Below are 20,385 nucleotides of genomic sequence, written 5' to 3'. Positions count from 1 at the left end.
AACGTTTGATGCAAACACAAAATAAAACTAAAGTTCTTGGATATTCGAACTTCACACTGCACAACAAATCAGTAAACAACCTTTACCCTGACAAACATGAATAAATGCAAAATATAATTATAAATAACAGAAAATTAAATATCACTGTTTACATGTCAGCACATACATTAGCCATCATAACTGTTGTAACTCACAGATATAAAGGCATTTTGAAGTAGTTTAAGACCAAGAATGTTTTATGCAAACAACAGAAGAAAATGTGAATCAACTTCCCCGATATTCAAACTTCAGTTCCGAGTTTAAAATAATGGTAAACAAACATATACTTCACTATACAGACTAGCTAAATACTGGCATATACTGCCTCCTTCACACACTTAAGTGGTATTGTTGAAGTATTATAAGGTAATCAATTAAAAATTAAAGAAGCAGCCTTTCAAGGAGGGAAGATGAATGTGCAAATGTGTCAATGATCTCGTCAAATACGAAGCTGCCTGCAATGTCCCTTTCAGTATTGAGAAGCAGAAATGATTCTAGCAGTTCCTGGCCTATCATTGATCTCAGTCGAGTTTTTACAATTTTAAGTTTGGAAAAAACTCTTTCACAAGATACCTGTGTACAAGCTAATGTATGGAGAGTTTTGTAAACTACAAACAGATTCATATATGCTGCAGAGTGTAAATTGTGATGATATAAGAGCCGGTAGCAGCAGGTCAGGCAGTTTTCACATGCCTTATTTTTCATATTCAAGGACATTGTGTCCTCAACATCAAGTTCTTCTTCAGTAACACTTGTTATCTGAGGAGAATCTGGATTTTTAAGCACAGAATAATTCTGAACAAAATTAACTAGTTCTACTTTAAGTTGAACAATGTCTACCTCGGCCAAATCGGCAACTGTTCTCAGAGCTTCTATTGGGATCTCACTCTGACCCTGCTTCATATGGGCAAACTGCCTTGGCTCAAAGTAGGTTAAATCCCGAATGAGGCTTTCATTTTTTGAAACCCTTCTATCAATACTCTGTACTGCTTGATCAAGTACAACATAGAATGTCTGAATTTCAAAACCTTTAAGGGGGTCTTCTATAGGCTCATCTTGAGATAACTCACCAGGCATCATTTTTTTCCTAGTTATCCTTTTTCCTGGCAGACTTTTTTGTACTTCTGCACTAACAGAAAGCCCGTCAAGAGAACTATCCACTTTTTCTGTAAATGCATTCACTAATACAATCAGTTTGGAAAATGAAGTTCTAAGCTTTTGAAGCAGACTCTTGGCAGTGCCAACCATTCGCCAAGCCTGTAATATATCCAGGCCAGCAGTCTGCAGATAATCTGAAACAGGAGTCACAATTTCAAAGATCTGCATGAACATAAATGAGACAAGTAATGTTTCGTGTCTTGTCCAACCATGGAGCAAGTACTCTGCCTTACTAATGATTTTACTTTCATACTCTGGAGACAGTGAAATGTACTCCAGGCAATAAAGACGAGTGCTGTACAATTCATTAGATTGGTCAGAAGCTGATCCAAAAATTGTACTTAATGCCCTAGGCTTGCTCCACCAGCGTGTGTCACCAATTTTCTTTAGTCTGGAAAGTTTTTCCTGCCCATGTCTTTGTTTTGAGACCTGTTCTTTCCACACAGACAATCTTTTGTAAGACTCTGAAAAAAAACATGCTGTTTTCTCTAAGAGCCCAAATAACGACTTCACTGGAGTTACACATTGAGTAATGTCTACAATTACCAAATTGAGAATATGAGCATAACACCAAGTGTAGACAGCCTTACAGGATTCACTTTTTATGTGTGCCTGTAATCCATTGTAGCACCCACTCATGTTAGCAGCACCATCAAAAGAGCAACCAATAATGTTACTTATGGGCAGAGAAAACATTTCTAGTCGCTCCTTCAGAACTGAAAATAAAGCTTCCCCAGTTGTGCTTTTTACATCAACAAGACCAAAGAGTCTTTCAGAAACCATGCCATCTTTGGTGTACCTTAATATAATGCTGCATTGTTCCACAACACCAATATCCTGTGTACTGTCCATTTCCACACTGAATTTTACAGCATCTTTTACATACTGGCTAATTTTCTGCTTTATCATATTTCCCATTATTATTATTATTATTATTATTATCAACTTGTTAACTGTTGTTTTACTTAAAAAGGTTACTAGTCCACCCCTTCCTTTACTTTCTTGTTGGCGTCTTTTCCTGGCCTTGCTTTTTGCAACTGCTTGCTCTATCTGTTTTTCAAGAACTTCATCAAATTTGCCCAAAAGGAGAACTAACTCGAGAAAGTTACCGTGGTTGACTTGACTATTCAGTAATGTATGAGCAGCCTCATCCTTCCCTCTGTAAGCAAGGCATTGCTTAGCAATGTATAGTATGATAGCAATCAATCGACTGATTACCATGCGATTGTGCTGTACTATATCTCTTTTTTTGTTTGCCAAATTTACATTAATTAACGTTTCTATGTCACTTTTTCTTTCTGCAGATAAATATGCATTAACAGCTGCTTGATGCTGGTTCGATTCCTCATGTTCCCTAACTCTGCTATTCACATGGTCTTTATTAACCTTCCAGCCAAAAATAAAATTACTTTTTCGAATACTACAAAATGCCATACATGTGGAACAAAAGATTTTTTGGCTGTCAACACAATAAGACAGCCATTTCCTCTGAATGGCACTTCCACCCGGTACATGTCGATAGTAGACCTTATGTGCGTGGAATGGCAGCGTATGGGTAGCATCTGAGGATGGCTGCACAGGATGAGCTTTCATAAAATGTAACTTAACAGAAACACTGCATAATGCTTCAGGTGCATGAAAAACATTACATTTTTCAGCTGAAGATGGAAGAGGTGAAAAGGAAATGTCACTTTCTGTAGAACTGCCTGTATCTTCACCATGGGTTTCAGTGACGCTGGCACCACCAATATTTTCTCCTGAGTATTCTGGTTCACTTATTATTACAGTAGACAGGCCTTCATCTGCACTAGCTACTGATGCTGCAGCTTCCTGTTGTAGTGTTTCTTTAGGAACATCTTGAACTGTTAAGTCCACTGACTCCACAGTGATATCCTTTAGCTGCCATAGCTTTTGTTGGCCTGGTGCATTCCCTGCTTCTCTCAGACTCTTTTGTAAAGCCTGCGATCTTTTTACCGAGCCACTTTTATATGTTTTCTTTTTAGCCACCTCCTCTCCTTTGTCTTCTGAAGAAGAACTTCTCTTTGAAGACATTTTATAGTGCCTAGCAATAATACAAACAGTATTTTTGTTATATGGAATGCACATTGGAGATTGACGGATGCTTTCTATACAGATAGTACCAATGCGGTTCCCTACAAAAATGCATATTAATTCTTTATATCTTATAATTGTAATGGGTACAGATGACCGGCGGTCGGTATGCCGGTGGTCAAAAGACCGAAAGCAGCATCTCAATGGTGATAATACCGACAGGGGTCTGGGTTGTATACTTCCCCTCCCCCTCTACCTCCTTCCTGCTGCCTAACTCTAACCATTCCCCCCACAGCCTAACCCTAACTTTCCCTGGTGGGGCCTAAATCTAATCTACCCACTGCCTAACCCTAAACTCCCCCTCGGGCCTAAGCTTAACCCTCCCCAGTGGTACCTACACCTAACCCCCCATCTCCGCAGCCTAACCTTAATCTCTTCCCCACTGCAGCCTCCCCTCCATAGTCTAGCCCTAACAGTCCCCACATACTTACTATGCATCCTGAACATATCCCTTCTAATGATCCAAATCATGCTATTTTATTATTTAATTAGTAACAATCTTAATATAAACAATGCCAACATGCTAGAATCCCAAGATTACCAAAATACCTATACTGTACCTCCATATAATAAAGCAATCCCATGTGATGACCACAGAGAACTTATTATGACCATGCCACCTAGCTCAGGAAACCCATCCTATGTTACCATAATAATACACATACCCCTGCCAACAAGCCATTCCTTCAAAATATAATTAAAATTTAACATGCTATGAGGTGAAAATATTATTATGAATAAGCAGTCATCATTTCTCATTATACTATCCGATGAGCAAAGCAGTGATCATGACATGACAATGACATTATTAATTTTTTTTTAAAGTCATTGCAAAAATGCATTTTTACAAACACTGAAATATCTACGCAAAGAGGAATATATTCCTACCTGTCACTAATGAGTACTACTGATTCTGGATTCTCAGTCTGTCTGCTGCTAGTCTCCAGCCAGATATGGTTTTGCTAATTTTTCCCAGTTTTCAAATAAGGCCCAGTGTGTTTTCTGTATTGTAATATATAAGAATATTTCTCAGAAATGTTTTTCACCAAGATTGTCTACAACCACAAATATAAATAAATGGGGCTTTTTTATCTGTACCAAATTCTACCACATTTAGGGGATTATTCAGCATGGATTGCAGAGTCTGCTAAAAATAAGAATCTGCAATCCTTTCTTTTACATGCTGAGGGCCGCCCATTGCAGGGCAAGGCCGCCCAGCATGCTAATTGGTGGCCCAGCGATGTGATCGCAAAACAATTGCGATCAAATCGTACTTGCTAAAATTAATGATGACCCCCGGCAACCGCAACTGGGCTGCGTATGCAGGAGGTCCACCGCCATTTTCATGATCAGAGTGGCTGTGTGTGACAACATGCAGCCACCCGAAAAACGCAGCTGACCTGCCCCTATTTTCCCTACGTTGACCCCGCAATGGTTCCATAACTCCACATTGACAGGCAGAGGCTTTCGCTGGGTGGCAATCAGGCAGAGGTGTTCGCAGCCAATCGCATTGGCTGTGCACGCAGACGCAGGACGGGACCTGCGCAGTAGCACCACAAACTGAGTTATTGCGGTCACCTGAATAACCTCCTTAGTCTTTGAATTACAACAATCCTACAATTCCTTTATTTCTATTGATCAGTCTGGAAAATTTTAACTTGAGGGATGAGTACACAGTATGGGCTCATAGTGCTGCCTGCAATAATAAAGTATATGTACCTGTAAAGCTGGGTAGATACCTAAAGATATATCTGCAGATCAACCAATCAGCAGATATATCGCAGATAGTGGTTGTTCATACACAGTGCCCAACAACCACTGCCATCTGTTGTTGAGGACATTACCCAATTAATCTTTCCTCTGTACACACTGGCAGATCGTTGTCAGGAAATGTGCCAAATCTTCCTGCAAATTACACAATGGGCTGGCCTTCTACAGAGTGCACAGGTAAAGCAAATAGGCCCTCTAGTCTCCTGTTATCCTTTGTTGCTGTAACATCATCTGTGTCAAACAAGTGTGCCTGCAATTATGTGCAATTGCATGCCTACACACACACACCATTAAAGGCTAAGGTGCGAATGCCCGCTGCGACCACTCGTAGCGTGGTGCATTCGCGATATGCATATGCCCATGCGTATGCATCACAGCATAGATGAGTGTGGTTACATCTGTAGTAGCTCATATCATTTTGCAAAATACAAATAAAAGCTATATACTTTTAAATATACATTAAACAATGATTATATAGGTCAGGGGTATGGCTTTGGGACCCTAAGATGACAGCCACATTAGTGCAGCTCTAACCCGATGTCCACTTCAAGCTGTTGTGTAAGTGCCTGGGTTACACCAGGAGAGAGTTTTTAGGTGGGGGATGGTGGATTTAGGTGTGGGATGGGTGATGAGTGTTCCTGTGCCAGAGTATCCCCCCCGACACTGGTGAAAATAGGATTTTGGTTACCTACCGCTAAATCCTTTTCTCGTAGTCTGTAGAGGATGCTAGGGTCCATATTAGTACCATGGTGTATAGACGGGTCCACCAGGAGCCATTGGCACTTTAAGAGTTTAATAGTGTGGGCTAGCTCCTCCCTCTATGCCCCTCCAACCAGACTCAGTTTAGAAAATGTGCCCGGAGGAGCCGGTCACAGCTAGGGGATCTCTACAGAGCTTCTTTAGAAAAGTTAATTTTAGAGTTTGTTTTTTTACAGGGAGGCTGCTGGCAACAGCCTCCCTGCATCAAGGGACTGAGGGAGGAGCAGTATCCGCCCTGCGGGGTCTTGAGTCACTGCCTCTGCTGACTGGACATTCAGCTCCAGAGGGAACAGATCGCGCCTTGCCACAGGGGAACGGTCACCCCGGCAGCCAGCCGCCACCCCCTCACTGAGCTGAAGTGTGGCGAGTTAGTCACTGTCACCCCTTACAAGCGGGGGGTCAGTGTGAAGAGGGCGGCTTAAGGGTGGGAGCGCGGTATTGACCGTGCTCCCGGATGGCTCAGCGGTACTGCGGTGCGGCGCTGTGAGGGGCGCCCTGAGCCAGCAAGGTACCCTACACTGACCATTTCCAGCCTGTCAGGGTCCACGGATCTCAGCCAGCACAAAATTCCTCAGGCTAGTATAATCTTCAAGAGCGGGAAGACAGCACCATTGAAGGGACGGAGCTTCTCAGAGCGGACCCAGCAGCGTTCAGCACCATTTTTCCTGCCTGCAATCACTACAAGTGGGTGTCCAGGTCCCTCCAGTGCAACTCCAGCTATCTGTACGGTACTAGGGGGTTGTAGAAGGGGGGGACCCTGTGTTGTAGGCTGTGTCACCTATTAAGGGACGCATGTCAGCGCGGGTTGAGGTTTTCCTATACCTCTAATAGCGCTGCATGTGGGTTGGTTCCAATCTCTGTGTCTCTCTGCCATTCTTGGGGGGAAACTCTGTTTCTAGTGAATACCCTGTGTGTTTGTGAGGTGTTTGGTGTGTGTGACAACATGTCTAGGGACACTGTTTCATATGCTTCAGGGGATTTGTCTTCCTAGGAGGACTCCATACCATGTAATCAGGATTGCACTGTTGTAGCGCAGATCCCTGCTAGGGAGCCAGAATGGTTAGTCTCTCTGAGGGGGACTATTTCTCAGATTCCTGACAGGGTTGCTAGGACTGAGCATGCCATTCAGATCCTACAGTCCTCTATGGTTGTATGGTCTGATACTGATTCCTCGGGATCCCCTGCGGTTCATTCTCTAAAACATGTTCTTGCATTGCTTACGCAGGATGACACGGACACCGACTCTGACACTGCAGATGGTGACGGGGATGTGTCGAGGGGGACAGCATCACTTGCTAGGGGGGTGCAGTTCATGATTGAAGCTGTGAGGGATATTTTACATATTTCTGACACAGCTCCTGAATAGGTGGAGGAGGCCTTCTTTACAGATAATTAGAAGCCCCCCTCACCTTCCCGGCATCCAAATAATTAAACGCTATCTTTGAAAAAGCCTGGGAAACTCCGGAAAATAAATTTCAGATCCCTAAGAGGGTCTTGGTTGCTTTTCCCTTCCCAGAGGAAGATAGAAAGAAGTGGGAGTCTCTGCCGAAGGTTGACGCCTCTGTCTCCAGGCTGTCAAAACAGGTGGTTTTACCAGTCCCGGGATCTACCGCGTTGAAGGACCCGGCTGATCGCAAGGTGGATGCTACGCTAAAATCCGTTTACACGGCTTCAGGGGCTATATTACGACCTACTATAGCCTGCGCTTGGATTGCAAAAGCTATTGCCAGGTGGTCAATCACTCTGCAGGAGGAGTCGACTTTGCTGGATAAAGGTGACGTTGATGTATTTATATGCCATATTCAGGATTCTGCATGGTTCCTGGTGGATTCCATGAAGGACCTGGGTTCCATGGCTGCGGGGATCTCCTCCATGTCCGTCTCGGCTCGCAGGGGTCTCTGGCTGCGCCAATGGTCTGGGGACACGGAATCCAGGAAGAGAGTGGAGGGCCTACCCTATACTGGTCAGGCTCTCTTTGGGGAGGTGCTGGATGTTTGGATTGCCACGGCTACCGCAGGTAAGTCTACTTTTCTCCCCTCAGCTGCGCTGGCTACGAAAAAGCCTTTTACACCAGCCAAGTCACAGTCCTTTTGGCCCGCAAGGCCTAGAAAGAACATGTCTTCGATCACCTTCTTCAGAGGTGGTCGTGCCAAAGGAAAGAAACCTGGTACTAATATGGACCCCAGCATCCTCTAGGACGTAAGAGAAAATAGCCAATTTGACGATCCACGGCCTAGATGTAATAGGGTGCAATTTTAAAGTGTCTAAAAAAAAACACGCAACAAATCGCACGTTTGTAACTTGCTAAAAATTGCAAATGTAATAGGGTGCAATTTTTAAGGTTAAAACGGAATTTGTATGAGATTATTGGGTATTTTTAGTAAAGGAAACATGCGAATTTTAGTAATAAAAAAAATTTGGGTCATGTTTTATTACTTAGTCAGAAGCATGCACAGATCAGTGAGATCCGCGCATGCTTCTGTGTGAAAATGTTAAGAAAGTGAAGAAAAAGAAAAAAAAAGATGTGCAGTTCCCCCCCAAATGCATAACCAGCCCCGGGCTCTTTGAGCCGGTCCTGGTTGCAAAAAAAAACTGGGGAAAAATTGCCTGGGGCTCCCCCGTATTTAAGCAACCAGCAGCGGGCTCATGGACTGGTCCTGGTTCCAAAAATACAGAGGTCAAAAGAAGTAGGGGTCCCCCGTATTTTTGAAACCAGCACCGGGCTCCACTAGCCAGGGAGGTGATGCCACAGCCAGGGGACACTTTTATACAAGTCCCTGCGGCCGCAGCATCACACACCCCGACTAATCATCCCTGTCCGGGGTTCCCTGGGGGAGTGGGGACCCTTAAATAAAGGGGTCCCTCCCCTCCAGGCACCCAAGGGCCAGGAGTGAAGCCCGAGGCTGTCCCCAGCACCCGCTGGGCGGTGGGTGCCAGGCTGATAGCCAAAAATGTGTACAAAAAGAATATTGTCTTTTGCTGTGGAACTACAAGTCCCAGCAAGCCTCCCCGCATGCTGGTACTTGCAGAACCACAAGTACCAGCATGCAGAGAATTAAAGGGCCCACTTGTGCTTGTAGTTCCACAACAAAAGAAATACCCAAAAAAAGACAAAACACACACACACCGTGAAAGTAAAAGTTTATTAACACACACTTACACACTCACACATACCTACCTAGTATCCCACGCAGCCCCTCGGTCCTCTTGTCCATGTAGAATCCATGGAGTACCTGTAAAATTGACAAAATATGACCACACAGTGCACAGCCACAGGAGCAGAAATGCACTGTTTTACAATCAATGCCAGTATTTCTATGACAGAGAAGCATGCACAGATCAGTGAGATCCGTGCATGCTTCTGTGTGAAAATGTTGTGCTTTAAAAAATAAACAAAAAAAACGATGTGCATGTCCACCCCCCCCCAAATGCATAACCAGCCCTGGGCTCTTTGAGCCGGTCCTGGTTTCAAAAAAATACGGGGAAAAAATTGCTTGGGGTTCCACCGTATTTAAGCAACCAGCACCAGGCTCATGGACCAGTCCTGGTTCCAAAAATACGGAGGACAAAAGAAGTGGGGGTCCCCCGTATTTTTTAAACCAGCACCGGGCTCCACTAGCCAGGGAGGTGATGCCATAGCCGGGGGACACTTTTATACAGGTCCCGGCGGCCGCAGCATCACACACCCCAACTATTCACCCCTGGCCGGGGTTCCCTGGGGGAGTGGGGACCCTTAAATAAAGGGGTCCCTCCCCTCCAGGCACCCAAGGGCCAGGAGTGAAGCCCGAGGCTGTCCCCAGCACCCCTGGGCGGTCGGTGCAAGGCTGATAGCCAAAAATGTGTACAAAAAGAATATTGTCTTTTGCTGTGGAACTACAAGTCCCAGCAAACCTCCCCTGCATGCTGGTACGTGGAGAACCACAAGTACCAGCATGCAGAGAATTAAAGGGCCGGCTTGTACCTGTAGTTCCACAACAAAAGAAATACCCAAAAAAAGACAAAACACACACACACCGTGAAAGTAAAAGTTTATTAACACACACTTGCACACTCACACATACCTACCTAGTATCCCATGCAGCCCCTCGGTCCTCTTGTCCATGTAGAATCCATGGGGTACCTGTAAAATTTAAAAAATATATGATCACACTGCACAGCCACAGACATGCCCTACCCTGTCGCACAAGTGCAAAAGCTTGCTTTTGTACTGGAAGAGTAGCTCCCAGCCAGCGCAATTCCTGCGCGCTGGCAGGGAGCTACTCGTCGATGCCCGGGTCGCAGCAGCTGTGTGACATCACGCAGCCACTGCGGCCCGTCCACCCCAACGGTTCCGGCCCACTCCCTTCATCCCAGCGACCGCCTCTGCCTGTCAATCGCAGGCAGGCAACAGTAGCATGGGGCCCCTTTACTCTCCTGGCCCGGGACTGAAGTACCCCCCTGACGGTGGCCCGGAGTCTGACTATCCCCTGCACATCAAGAGCCTCACCACCCCTGCACACAAACATGACCCCCCTACTCTGCTGTATTGGTCGCAAGGCCGCACTATGCAGGGGGACCAGGCCATAGGGGGGCCCAGGCCGCAGGGGGGCCCAGGGAGACCGGGCCGCAGGGGGGCCCAGGGAGACCGGGACGCAGGGGGACCCAGTGAGACCAGGACGCAGGGGGGGACCAGGGAGACCGGGACGCAGGGGGGCCCAGGTAGACCTGGACGCAGGGGGGCCCAGGGAGATCGGGACGCAGGTGGGCCCAGGGAGACTGGGACGCAGGGGGCCCAGGATGCAGGGGGCCCAGGACACAGGGGGCCGTAGAGGGCCAAGGTAGACTGGGCCACAAGGGACCCAGGATGCAGGGGGCCCAGGGAGACCGTGCCGCAGGGGGCCCAGGGAGACCGGGTCGCAGGGTGACCAGGATGCAGGGGGCCCAGGGATACCTGGAGGCAGGGGGCCCAGGGAGACCTGGATGCATGGGGCCCAGGGAGACCTGGATGCAGGGGTCCCATGTAGACCTGGACGCAGGGGGCCCAGGGAGATGGGCCGCAGGGGTCCCAGGGAGACCAGGCCGCAGGGGGCCCAGGGAGACCAGGCCGCAGGGGGCCCAGGGAGAACAGGCCGCAGGGGGCCCAGGGAGACCAGGCCATAGGGGGCCCAGGGAGACCAGGCCGCTGGAGGCCCAGGGAGACCAGGACTCTTGGGGCCCAGGACGCAGGGTGACAAGGACGCAGAGAGAACAGGACGCAGGGGGCCCAGGACACCTCCCCCATGATCACAGTTTTGCCAAATCTAGTTTTAGTTTCAGAAGTCTTATATATATTTAAGCTCAGGCTCAGGCTCGGAACCCCCCCCTCCTCCCTGGTCACTGCTTGGCGGCAACAGCACTATACAGGGAGCCAGCCTGCCTGCCTCCCCTCCCCTGCTGTTTTGGAAGCCAGGAGCCGCACGCTGCACGCACTGCGTACTAACCAGATCCAGGGCATTGCTTGTCTCACCCTTCGGTCCGTGGCGGCAGGATCCTGACTGTGTGGTGCGGGAGGTGCAGCGTGCTGCGTGACGTCATGACGCTGCGCACGTCAGTCCCCGCCCTGCTACATCCGCAGCAGGCTCCTCTGGAAACAGAGCCTGCTGAACACTAAGCTGCCCGCTAAGCCACGCCCCCCTGCAGAAGTTGGCATGGCTACAAGTGAGCGTGACCCACCGGTGGATCCACCGGAACCCCGGCAGGCCAGTCCAAGCCTGGGCCTGAGAGTCTGTCTGATAAAAGTTCTGGTACGGAATTTCCCATCATCTTGTGAGAGGGTGATATCTAAAAAGTTGATCTCCTTATGATCTATACTGAACATTAACTGTATATTCAAATCATTTTCATTTAAATATTTACAAAACAGCTCCAGGGTTTCCCTATCCCCTCTCCAAATAAAAAAGATATCATCGATATACCTTCTCCAGGACACCAGGTTCGCTCCAAACGGGTTCTGGGTCCAGATACAATCTGTTTCCCATTGACCCATAAAGATGTTTGTGTAGCTTGGAGCGAACCCGGTGCCCATAGCTGTACCGACCTTCTGAATAAAAAAATCCCTTTCTATCATAAAATAGTTATTGTTCAAAATAAAATGAATACCCTATAAAATAAATTGTTGTAGATTCTCCCCTAAAGTGCTATTGTGCAGGGCATTCGTAACTGCTCTGATTCCAGCCTGATGGGCAATGATAGAATAAAGTGACTTGACATCAGCCGTAACTAATATTAAATTCTCTTCCCACGGGATCGTGGACAGAAGATTTAAAAGATCCTTTGTATCCTTTAGGTGTGAGGTATTTTTTAACACCAATGGCTGCAAAAAAATAATCGATATACTCCGATAAATTCGCCGTTATAGACTCTATTCCAGAGACTATAGGCCTCCCCAGTGGGTTGGTAGGGTCTTTGTGTACTTTAGGAAGCAGGTGCATAGTAGGCACTGTTGGTTTCTCATTTATGAGGAATTTCAGCTCCCTTTCCTCCAGTACACCTAGGTCACTGAATTTCTTCACGAGTTCTATAAAACTTATATTGATCCTTTCTGTGGGATCCGACCTAAGTTTTTGGTAAGTATAACGGTCTTCTAAATGGGTATCTATACCCTTTGTGTACTACTCCCTGTCCATTACCACTACCTCCCCCCCCCCCCTTATATGCAGACTTGATGACTATTTCTGTGTTCTGTTTTAAATCCTTTAGAGCTGCCCTCTCTTTCGAGGTAAAATTGTGTTTTATTCCTGTGGGTCTAAATTCTCTAACATCTTCCTGTACCAACTGGCAAAAAGTATCAATAAAATTCCCCTTAACGTGGGCAGGATAAAAGACAGACTTTGGTTTGAAAGGTGTATGGTCTGTCATTTCTATATTACCTAATTCCTCTACTGATTCTTTTGATAAAAATAATTTTTTAATGCATAACTTCCGTATAAATTTATGGATATTGACAAAAGTCTCAAATTTATTGATCGGTATAGCGGGAGCATATTTAAGACCCTTTTCTAGGACTTTCTTCCCATTCTCTGTGAGGACGTGGGAGCTGATATTGAAGATTTTAATACCTTTTACCTCCTCATTACTTTCTTTATTGATTCCAGACATTCCTATATCTTGTGCGGGGATTCCCTGAGGGGCATGGGTTTCTAGAGAAGTAGTTTTCCTTTTGTTTTTTCTTGCCCGTTTTTTTCTAGGCTTTTTCTTCTTCTTTTTAACCCCTCTTCCCCCTATGTGTCCTTTTTCTTATTTCCAATCCCACCTCCTCCTTCTGTCCCCTAAAAAATGAGTCTCTCTTTGATAGTCATTAAAGACCCCATATCGGTTTCTAACTGGCAGGGGGGTTCTGAATGGAGACCCTCTACCACTCCAGTTGTTTTTAGGGTCGAACTTTCTTCCATTTCTATAATCCCGTCTGTATGGGGCCTTATTCAAATACCTCCTATTATTGTGCCTCTATGATCTAGGGACCTCGTTTTTCATGTCCTCTCTGGAGTAATGTCGTTTTTCCCTATTCTTGAGTGTCGATCTCCACGATACAGAAGTTTTTCTGGATCTAATTGGATAATTGGTCCTTTCTCTATAATTCTCCTTTTTGGGCTGTCTTATCGGATCTTCAATCCTCTCTATCTACTATTTCATCCTCTGATTCAAACTCTGTTGAATCACAAGATTCCCGTTTATCCCTTATAAATTTCCTGATTTTTCGATCGACCAATGCCTTTTCATTTTTCTTAATAGTAATTTCAATTTTTTCCTCAAAACGCTTATATTCAGGCATATCCGCAAATCGAACAATCAGGTCTCTATAGCGTTTAATTTCTTCATCCAAATTAACCAAATCTTTCTTCCTCTCATTAATAATGAGGTTAATAAGAGAGAAGGAACATTCTGCCAAGATCATGTCCCAATCATCTCTAAACGTTTCTGAAGAAGTCTCAAAAGAGGCCTTTTTATTTAACCTTAGACCTCTTGGAATGATTTTGTGGGAGACGTACTTCTCCAAAGTAACCGTCTCCCACCAAATCCTATTTTCTTTCAGAAGTACTGTTTCCAGCTTTCTCATAATGCTTTCTAAAATTTCATCGAGGAGCTCAATATGCTCGCTCTCGTCTTTAAAAAGATTTTCTAGCATGGATCTCCTATTTTCCCTACATTTAAACATGGTTGCTGCAAACTACAAATACCAAAAGATAGGAGAGAAAAGAACAAAGTGTAACTGGTGTATTCTTTTAGACAATTTGATGTTGCGCAAACCACCAAAAGAGCAGCCTGCAAGGAAAATGCAAACCCTACGGAGTCTCTCTTCAAGAAACTCCAGACAATAGTAAGCGTGAATAAAAGAGTTGCGGATGCGTTCCTTCTGGCGCTATAAACACACTTAAACAAGTGAAATCACAGCCACAACTTAGTTGTGCATATAACCAAAAACAAATGGATAAAAGATATCCCTTATCTTAAATAGATATCCAGACGATTCGTTCTGAGTAGATATGGTTATTCCATTCATAAATTCACATGTGAAGAAAGAAAAGGTATCATGTGTAGTACAGTTACAACATATTTAATACTGACATACAATCATGACATAAAACCGAAATATGTGAGGACTGGCACCTCAATAACCAACGCGTTTCCACCAGTGAGATGAGGTGCAGTCTGTTAGTCCTGAATTTAAATCCCTGTTCAACCAATCCTGGTTCTGATAAATTCATTACACACAGCTGTATACATTGTCATGGATATGGAGGGCCAATCATGATTTCGTCGCGTCACTTCCGGGATTCTAAGGTGGTGACAGTGTGACAACACCAGCAGATAAGCTTAGGGGTCTGGTGTACATGCTATTGTAAAACGCCCCTAACTTTGTCTTCGGAGGATTGGTTATTTGACAACAGTGACAATGTACTCGACTGTAGAGCTTAGGAATGGTTAAACTCGTTTTCTCGACAATTGTACAATATTCTAGGAATATCCCTCAAAAAGACGGTAGAGATAAAACTAACACTTAAAATATGACAGTCATTTTGAATGGCCACAGGGTGGCAGCACAGCACTAATGAGTAGTGATTTTCAATATACAGAACATACAGTATTATTATTATAATTATTATTATTATTGTCCGTTATTTATATGGCGCCACATGGGATCCGCGGCACCCAATTACAGAGTAAACAAATAAGCAAAACATGAAGACAGTGACTTACAATTCATTACAATATAGGACCATACTTGCCTACTTTTGGAAAAGCATTTCAGGGAGATGTGAAAGTAACACCTGTCAGTGCGGACGTGTACCGCTCCATCTGAGAGGCGTGTCATAAAAATGACTTACATCCAAATGTAAATGAGCCCTAAAGTTAGTAAGATCTTCTTGTTGAAGAAAAAACTCTTATATTTTGCAGAATGTGTTTGTGTATTGTGCTTTACAAAAGGTTCCATATACTGTAAGTGGCCACGAGAAACTTTATTTAAAATGTATGTATCCATAGGGGTCATTGTGTCTTATAACCAATGCAGGGAAATGGCACTGATGTTCCCATCTGAATGTATGTATCTGTGATTTATACCCCCATCCCCCACCAAAAAAAAAAAAAGAAATGAAATGTAACAGCTACATAATGGGGGTAAGGTACAATGAGGGAGATTGCTGGACTAATTCATGGAGTCAGGGAGATTGCTTCTATTTCAGGGAGTCTCCTGCAGAATGGGGGAGCGTAGGCAAGTGTGTTTATACCAACAGAATAGTGTACAAAAAGGTGGAAAACTTTATGTACAGCAGGTTCATTTGGACCACATGGCCTGCCTGGTAGTGGTATCACTTCATATAGCAACAATATTAACACAGGGTCCCAAAGGTCAAAGCGCAACAAAAAAAAAAAAAGAAAAGAAAACATTACACTGTTCAATACTTAAGTCACGTAATCGGTCAGGCACAGATGTAACTCTCTGCCGGTAACCTCAGGGTATCATGTGTAAAACGTGGCACTGGTGCTCCCGGACTGTACATCTTATGTGGAACGCAAAACTGGATATACTGCAGGCTCGGACTGGCCCACAGGGGTACAGGGGAAACCACCGGTAGGCCCCACTGCCTGGGGGCCCACCTCGTCCTCTAGGGATCAGGTTCTAGGCTGTGCACTTGAGTTATATATTATACCTATGTTACCTTATACTGCACAGGATTATGATGTATTCTCTACAGTACATTGCTGTCATTAATCTGGCACATTATCATCCATGCACTAGCATTAATTACTATATAAATTATCAAGGAGTCCAGACCAGGTACTCTATAATGGTTAGCCAAACCTCTGCAGTGGCTGGCCACACCCCCTTTGGAGGCTGGCCACACCTCTAATCATGGTCCCCTACCACTGCATACCCCCGTGGGCCCTTCATGCTCCAGTCCAACACTGATATACTGCATGCAGCTAGTTCCTCCTGTGAATGCAACAGCTTCTAATGCAGCTACCAGTTAGCAAGCAACATCAGTGCACATGTGCAGACCAGTAGGGACCATATGGTAGCACTGATCCCAAGTTTTGAATGACCAGCTAAACTACAGGAATAATTCATTAAACTCTGAATACCCCAAACAGGAGTTAAAGGGAATGTCTCATATCAGCACATACCTAGGCATACAATGCTAGCAAACTCAATGTGATATTTACTGAGGTGTAGTCGTGGTGTACAGGACAGAGTGTGATTCCTGATTAGTAAAAAAAAAAAAAAAACACTGAGCAAACATCCCCATACAGGTAATTTCAACTTTAAACTTGTCATTTATTTTGTACTGTCTGGACATGGCTACTAATAACAAATGCACAGAAAAAAATCTTAAAGCTATGTGTGCAAATGCTAGGAGCTTAGGAGACAAAATTCCAGAGCTATTTGCAATAATAACAAGGGATAACCTGGATTTTGTGGCAATTACAGAGTCATGGTGCAATGAGAATCATGACTGGGACATAGTTATACCAGGATACAATTTATTTAGGAAGGATAGAATAGGAAGAATGGGAGGAGGGGTAGCAATGTATGTGGAAAAAAAGCATAAATGCTACTTTAATACAAAATATTGAAGACAACACTGAGGCCCTTTGGGTCACCATAGAAACTGCAGAGAAGGACATTATTCGCATTGGGGTGATCTATAGATCACCAGGCCAGGGGCAGGATTTGGACAGTAACCTATTGTTGGACATCACTAAAATGGCTTTAAAGGGAGAAGTCATAATCATGGGAGACTTTAATTTACCTGATGTAAACTGGGAGGGGTCTTTTGCTAGTTCAGCTACAAGTGGCAAATTTCTACATTCCTTACAGGGAGCATCTCTCAAGCAATTGGTGAGGGAGCCCATTCGCAAAGACTCAATATTAGATTTAATTCTTACAAATGGTAATAGGATATCCGACACACATGTGGGTGAGCACCTGGGATCCAGTGATCATCAAGCAGTATGGTTTAGTATAAAGACAGGATCCAACTCCTGTCACACAAAAACAAAGGTGTTGGATTTTAGAAATGCTGACTTTGCAAAAATGGGGAGATGTTTAAGTGAGTCATTGGCAGACTGGAGGAACTTGGAAGGAGTGCAGGAGAGATGGGAAAAACTGAAAAGTGCAATACTAAGTGCAACAGACCTTTGTATCAAAAGGGTTAGGAAAAGCACCAGGAAAAGGAAACCAGTGTGGTTCACAAAAGAAGTATCAACTAGTGTAAAGGCAAAAAAGATGGCTTTTAGGAAATATAAACAGACTCAAAATAATAATGACAAAGAGGTGTATCTGGACAGATGGAAGGATGCTAAGAAAGTGATAAGACATGCAAAGGCAGAAGCTGAGGAGAAAATGGCCCAGTCAGTAGATAAAGGGGGCAATTTTTTTTTAAGTATATAAGTGAAAGGAGAAAATCAAATGGAGGAATAATAAGACTTAAGGCAGAGAGTGAGCATTTGGTGGAGGGAGATAAGGCAATAGCAGATCACCTAAATAATTATTTTTGCTCAGAATTAACTACAGAAGAAGGTATGGGGCCACAGTTAAGTTGCAAGGACATTCATAAAAATCTGGTAGCTGAAAGTACATTTACAGAGGAGAAGGTCCTAGCATAACTTTCAAAACTAAAAGTGGATAAATCAATGGAGCCAGATGGGATACACCCAAGGACACTCAAAGAAATAAAAGATGTGCTGGTTACACCTTTAACAGAATTATTTAACCAGTCTCTAAGTACAGGTGCCATTCCAGAGGACTGGAAAAGAGCAAATGTAGTTCCGCTGCACAAGAGTGGAAGCAGGGAAGAAGCAGGCAACTACAGACCAGTAAGCCTTACATCAGTAGTGGGGAAAGTAATGGAAAAACTATTAAAAGAAAAAGTTGTGGAATACCTTAAATCAAACAACTTACAGGATCCAAAGCAGCATGGATTTACTGGTGGGAGATCATGCCAAACAAATCTTATTGATTTTTTTGACTCTGTGACGAAAATAATAGATTAAGGGGGAGCTGTAGATGCAGCATATTTAGACTTTAGTAAGGCATTTGACACTGTCCCACATCGCAGACTGCTAAATAAACTTGAAAGCGTGGGGGTGGATTATAAAATAGTTAAATGGATAAGAACCTGGTTGCAGGATAGGAAACAGACAGTTGTAGTTAATGGAGTGCAATCTATGGAGGGAAATGTTACCAGTGGAGTACCCCAGGGATCTGTACTTGGTCCAGTTCTCTTTAATATCTTTGTTGGTGACATTGCAAATGGTATTGAAGGGAAGGTATGCCTTTTTGCAGATGATACAAAGATATGCAACAGAGTAGACACACCGGGAGGGGTAAAACAAATGATTGATGACCTAGGTAGGCTTGTGAAATGGTCAAGAACGTGGCAACTACAGTTTAATGCTAAGAAATGCAAAATCATGCACTTGGGTCTCAAAAACCCAAAGGCTAAATATAGTATCAAGGGTACTGTAATGGAAACTACTGAGGAGGAAAGGGATTTAGGAGTCGCTATTTCAAGTGACTTGAAGGCAGGAAAGCAATGCAACAAGGCAATGAGAAAGGCAAGTCAGATGCTTGATTGCATAGGGAGAGGAATCAGTAGCAGGAAAAAAGAAGTGATAATGCCACTGTATAGGTCATTGGTGCGGCCCCATCTGGAATACTGTGTCCAGTTCTGGAGACCATATCTCCAGAAAGATATAAATACATTAGAGAGTGTACAAAGAAGGGCAACTAAAATGGTGCATGGCCTACATCACAAAACTTACCCGGAAAGGCTAAAAGATCTTAACATGTATAGTTTGGTGGAGAGAAGGGAAAGGGGGGACATGATAGAAACTTTCAAATATATCAAGGGTCTTAACAAAGTTTAGGAGGGAAACATTCTTCAAAGGAAGAGAAGTATTAGAACTCGAGGACTTACACTGAGACTGGAGGGGGGGAGGTTCAGGGGAAATTTAAGGAAAAATTACTTCACAGAAAGGGTAGTGGATAAGTGGAATAGCCTCCCATCAGAGGTGGTAGAGGCTAAGACTGTAGGGCAATTTAAACATGCTTGGAATAGGCATATGAATATCCTTACAAAGAATTAAGGTTCAAAAAGGGTTGCGATTACCTAAAGGATAAAAAAAAGGGGCAGACTAGATGGGCCAAGTGGTTCTTATCTGCCGTCAAATTCTATGTTTCTATGTTTCTAAACTGGTGACCATCTTTAGTTGTCACTGTCACTGAATGGCTTTCTGCTGTTCCATCTTTGACATCTCACCACCACAGACTGTTAACTCAACAATCAATCCTACCCCACAAGCTCGCTGCCTATGTGTCATGCTTGATTCTGAACTCAGAGTAGACACACCGGGAGGGGTAAAACAAATGATTGATGACCTAGGTAGGCTTGAGAAATGGTCAAGAACGTGGCAACTACAGTTTAATGCTAAAAAATGCAAAATCATGCACTTGGGTCTCAAAAACCCAAAGGCTAAATATAGTATCAAGGGTACTGTAATGGAAACTACTGAGGAGGAAAGGGATTTAGGAGTCGCTATTTCAAGTGACTTGAAGGCAGGAAAGCAATTCAACAAGGCAATGAGAAAGGAAAGTCAGATGGTTGGTTGCATAGGGAGAGGAATCAGTAGCAGGAAAAAAGAAGTGATAATGCCACTGTATAGGTCATTGGTGCGGCCCCATCTGGAATACTGTGTCCAGTTCTGGAGACCATATCTCCAGAAAGATATAAATACACTAGAGAGTGTACAAAGAAGGGCAATTAAAATGGTGCATGGCCTACATCACAAAACTTACCCGGAAAGGCTAAAAGATCTTAACATGTATAGTTTGGTGGAGAGAAGGGAAAGGGGGGACATGATAGAAGCTTTCAAATATATCAAGGGTCTTAACAAAGTTTAGGAGGGAAACATTCTTCAAAGGAAGAGAAGTATTAGAACTCGAGGACATACACTGAGACTGGAGGGGGGGAGGTTCAGGGGAAATTTAAGGGAAAATTACTTCACAGAAAGGGTAGTGGATAAGTG

At 44.2% G+C, this 20,385-nt stretch overlaps 1 protein-coding gene across 1 annotated transcript; it reads right to left on the bottom strand.

The window, feature by feature from the left end:
- Window positions 1–420: 420 nt before the first annotated feature.
- LOC135064102 (zinc finger MYM-type protein 1-like) lies at window positions 421–12,954 on the bottom strand. The gene is made up of 2 exons (XM_063964261.1): window positions 12,518–12,954; window positions 421–3,259 (listed from the first exon to the last, which is right to left on the bottom strand). Exons 1-2 carry the CDS (start codon window positions 12,952–12,954, stop codon window positions 421–423), a joined length of 3,276 nt encoding a protein of 1,091 aa, XP_063820331.1.
- Window positions 12,955–20,385: the final 7,431 nt, after the last annotated feature.

This window comes from Pseudophryne corroboree, chromosome 1, assembly GCF_028390025.1.
Source record: "Pseudophryne corroboree isolate aPseCor3 chromosome 1, aPseCor3.hap2, whole genome shotgun sequence".
NCBI classification, from domain to species: Eukaryota; Metazoa; Chordata; class Amphibia; order Anura; family Myobatrachidae; genus Pseudophryne; species Pseudophryne corroboree.
Note: the sequence above shows the minus strand (reverse complement) of the source record. Positions and strands in the feature narration are given on the sequence as shown.